At 71.8% G+C, this 3,907-nt stretch overlaps 1 protein-coding gene across 1 annotated transcript in view; it reads right to left on the minus strand.

Moving 5' to 3' along the window:
- Positions 1–492: 492 nt before the first annotated feature.
- FCHO1 (FCH domain only 1) overlaps positions 493–3,907 on the minus strand; it is a 7,796-nt gene continuing 4,381 nt past the window's right edge. Inside the window, exons 19-28 of the mRNA XM_026041477.1 lie at positions 3,714–3,889; positions 3,403–3,521; positions 3,224–3,329; positions 3,031–3,142; positions 2,804–2,959; positions 2,110–2,242; positions 1,833–2,032; positions 1,363–1,427; positions 1,110–1,274; positions 493–595 (exon numbers count right to left, since the gene is read on the minus strand). Coding sequence (XP_025897262.1) covers positions 573–595; positions 1,110–1,274; positions 1,363–1,427; positions 1,833–2,032; positions 2,110–2,242; positions 2,804–2,959; positions 3,031–3,142; positions 3,224–3,329; positions 3,403–3,521; positions 3,714–3,889 — 1,255 coding nt within the window. The 3' untranslated portion in view covers positions 493–572. The remainder of the gene's footprint in view (positions 596–1,109; positions 1,275–1,362; positions 1,428–1,832; positions 2,033–2,109; positions 2,243–2,803; positions 2,960–3,030; positions 3,143–3,223; positions 3,330–3,402; positions 3,522–3,713; positions 3,890–3,907) is intronic.

Genomic DNA, 3,907 nt, shown 5'->3' on the forward strand with positions numbered 1-3,907 from the left:
GGCCCATCGCCGCGTGGTGCCGGCCTCTCCGGTGCTGGGAATGCCGCGGCTGCGCGCGCGCCGCGATCCTCCCCCGGGGCAGGTGCCACCTGCCCCCGCCCCGCCGAGCATCCAGAGCGGCCCAGGGCCACCAACAGGTCCCAGTCCCCTCCCTTCTGCGTCCTCGCGTCACCAGAGAGTGTGGCGGGTGCCCAGGGCACCCATGGGAGCCACCACGTTGCCAGGGAGGTGCCCGGGGGGGTGGCACCGTCCCCGACGCTCCCGGAGCCACAAGCAACACAGGCAGGAGGCAGCGGCGGGGGGCGGTTATTAGAAAATAAAGTGTTTAATAAAAGAGCAGCTCCTGCTCCCTTCACAGCACAGGGGAGGACGGGGGCACCATCCTCCAGCCAGCAGGAGATGACGGCTACGGGCACGGCGAGCACAGGAGGACGAGGAGGGTGGGGAGCAGGGCCCTTCCCCGGCCGGCACGTTGCCGGGCCGGCAGCACCCGCTCCCCGAGCAGCCTCCGGCCCGCGTGTCGCGTTGCAAGAGCCACGGGGCCGCCCCGCACATGCCGGGGCAGGCGGCGCTCAGGAGCCGGCCAGGTAAATCCCTGCGGGAGCAAGGGGACAAGGAGGGGGCCGGCGCCCCATGCAGGTGGCCCCGGCACTGAGCCGGCTGCAGCAAGTGGAAAGGGGAGCCAGGAAGGGACCTGGACACCCCAGGGCTATGGGAAGATTGTTGCGTGCCCCAGGGCTAAGGGAAAGTACGCTGTGCATCCCAGGGAAGGGTCTTTGTGCACCCAGGGCTGTGGGAAGGGACCCTTTGCACCCAGGAAAGGGACTCTGGGCACCCCAGGGCTATGGAAGTGACCTTGTGCACACCAGGGCTATGGGAAGATCACTGTGTGCCCCAGAGCTACAGGAAAATACTGCATCCCAGGGAAGGGTCCTGGTGCACCCGGGGCTATGGGAAGGGACCCTGTGTACCCAGGGAAGGGACCCTGGGCATCCCAGGACTATGGAGAGGGACCTCATCCACATCAGGGACGTGGGGGCCCCTGCGCACCCAGGGAAGGGCCCCAGCGCACCCCAGGCCACGGCAGAGCGCCCTGCGCGCCCCGGTACCTGTCGCAAACCTCTTCTTGACCAGCGACATGCGGTAGCCGGCGCCCGCGAGCTCCACCTCGACGCCCGACACGGTGCTGCCCTCGCTGCTGAACTGGGCCGCCACCGGGCTGGGCTTGCTGGGCCCGCACAGGGGCTCCCAGCTGGCCGAGAGGCGGCCGCAGCCTGGGGGCGAGCGGGGGCTGCAGGGGACGGCGGGACCCCCGCGGCGGGGGCAGCCCCCCCAGCCTCCCCGTGCGCCCCCCAGCCTCACCTCCCTGGCCCGGTGCCCCAGGGATGTCCAGCAGCCGCCAGAGCAGCCGCTTCTCCTCCAGGTTCCTGCAACACAAGCAAGGGGCCGGGCTGAGACCCCCCGGCAGCCCCAAACCCCCCAGATCCATCCCAAGACCCCCAGGCAGCCCACTCCCCTCAAGCTCCATCCCGAGACCCTTAGGCAGCCCCAAGGCCCCTCAGATCCATTCTGAATCCCCCCAGTCACCCCCACATCCACCCCTTCAGCTCCATCCCAATGTCTCCAGGCAATGCTGAAGCCCCCAACTCCAACCTGAACCCCCCCAGGCAACCCCAATCCCCCAGCTCCATTCTATCCAACACCTCGGACAAACCCCGAGCCCTGTCCCACCCGCACATTCCCTAGGCATCCCTGCCATGCCCCAGCCCAGGACCCTCTCCAGTACAGGGTTGTTTTGGAGGTCCGGGGGGGTCCCCCCCGCTGCCGCTCACCAGCTGGCCGCAGGCTGCAGCCGCACGTTGGTGACGGGCTCCTCCACGGGCAGCAGCACCTGCACGTTGGCCAGGGGCACGGGCACGGCCAGGGCGCCCGCGTTGTAGCCGTACTCCACGGTGACGCGCGTGGCGCCCGGCGCGCAGTCCCAGCGCGCGCAGAGCTGCAGCGGCGCCGAGCGCGCGCCCGGCTTGGAGAACTGCGGGGACGCCGGCTCCGTGGGGACCGGGCAGCCGCCGACACCGCCGCGGCCGCCGCCGCCGCCCCGGGGCTCACCTGGTACTTGAGCAGCGCCACGTTGTAGTAGGAGGCTGCCGGGCTCTGCTCCGCCTGCCTCTGCAGGTGCCCCGTGAGCGCTGCCATGTTCAGCCAGAAGTCCTTGGTGCTGGGGTCGCTCTGCGACGGGTCGCTGCGGGACGGGGCTCAGAGCGGGGACGCCGACAGCCCCCTTCACCCGCACCCCGTGCACCCCAGCGCCTTCCCCCACCCCCATGCACCCCATCCCCACCCTCTCCCTGCTGCCTTTACCCGCTCCCGTGCACCCCGAGCGCCCCGCGCATCCTCTCCCCACCACCTTTGCCTTCTCCCGTGCACCCTGTCCCCCCCCATCCTCAGCTCCTTGCCCCACCCTCACCTGCTCTCTCCATACACCCCATTCCCAGCTCCCCACTATCTTGACCTGCTCCCACGGAGCACCCCATGCACCCCGTCCCCAGCTCCTCACAACCTCCTCCACTCACTCCATGCACCCCATGCATCCCAGCACCTTCACCCGCTCTCACGCACCCCATTCCCAGCTCCCCATTCCCATTCCCAGCTCCCCATTTCCTCCTTCACCTGCCCCTGTGCAACCCACACACCCCATCCCCCAGCTCCCAGCGGGTCCCTCGGCTCCCTCAGGGGCTGCCGGCCCCATTTCCCTGCTCGCGGGGCAACGGCTCCGAGGACGGGGCCCCTCCGTCGCGCCAACCTGTAGAGCAGCTCGGCGTTGGGCACGAACTGCTCGATGGCGCCCGCGTTGAGCAGGCGGAAGCTGAGCACCGGCGGGGCCGCGCTGGCGCCGAACACGCGCACGATGCCGGCGGGGAAGGACATGGTGAGCTCGCCCGTGACCTTCACCAGGCAGCTGCGGGACGGCGACGGGGTCACCGGGGCCCGGGGCGCAGCCGGGAGCCCCCGCGCCCACCGCGCGCCCACCTGTCGGCGTCGCGGCCCTTGAAGTAGGCGTGGACGTACTCGGTGAACGCCGCGGCCACGGGCAGCGCGTCCTGCGAGCCCAGCACCACCGGGCTGGGGCCCCGCGACAGCCCTGGCGGCGGGGGGGGGCGCAGGGGTCAGAGGGACCCCCCCACAACCCTCCTGCAGACCCCCCGCAATGTGCGGGACGCACCGAGCGGCGGCTGGGAGACGCCGAAGAAGCTGCGCTCGCCCAGGCTGGCGGGCGCCGAGTGCGACGGGCCGCAGCTCCACGAGGGCGAGGGGCTCAGCGAGCGCGACTGCGGGGCCGGGGCGATCAGGGGGTGCTGAGGGGGCACCCCCCGACGCCCCCCATACACAGAGCCCACGCACCAGGTCGGTGTTGCTGCCCACGGCTGCCCCGGCCGCGGGTCTCTTCGTGCGGGAGCGGCGCGGGGGGGCCACGAGCGGCACCTCGCGGGGGGCTGCGCTGGCCCGCGCGGGGGGCGCATCTGGGGGGCACAAGTGGGGGTGAACAGAGGGGACAAGGGGACAGTGGTGTCACCGTGCTGAGCCACACGGGAGCCCCGCAGCGAGGCTGCAAGGAGCAGCTCATTGCTGCAGTGAGTCGGGCAGGTCTCAGCCCAGCTCCACACGGGGTAGGGGCAGTGAAGGCGACCCCCCCGCCTCGCGGCGGGACTCACCGTGCTCAGCGGGCACCGCCATCGAGCCGCCCTCGCCCGGCTGCGTCCCAGCGCCGGCGCCCGCCCACGGCGAGGGGCTGCAGCACTCGCCGCCGCTGGCGGGCGCGGGCGAGGATGAGGACGAGGAGGCCGAGTTGGAGGAGGGCCGGGGCTGCGGGGGCCGCTCCGCGGCAGGGCTGCGGGGCCGGCCCCAC

The sequence above is a fragment of the Nothoprocta perdicaria genome, unplaced genomic scaffold (genome assembly GCF_003342845.1).
Source record: "Nothoprocta perdicaria isolate Ctin4 unplaced genomic scaffold, notPer1 scaffold_286, whole genome shotgun sequence".
Classification (NCBI taxonomy): Eukaryota; Metazoa; Chordata; class Aves; order Tinamiformes; family Tinamidae; genus Nothoprocta; species Nothoprocta perdicaria.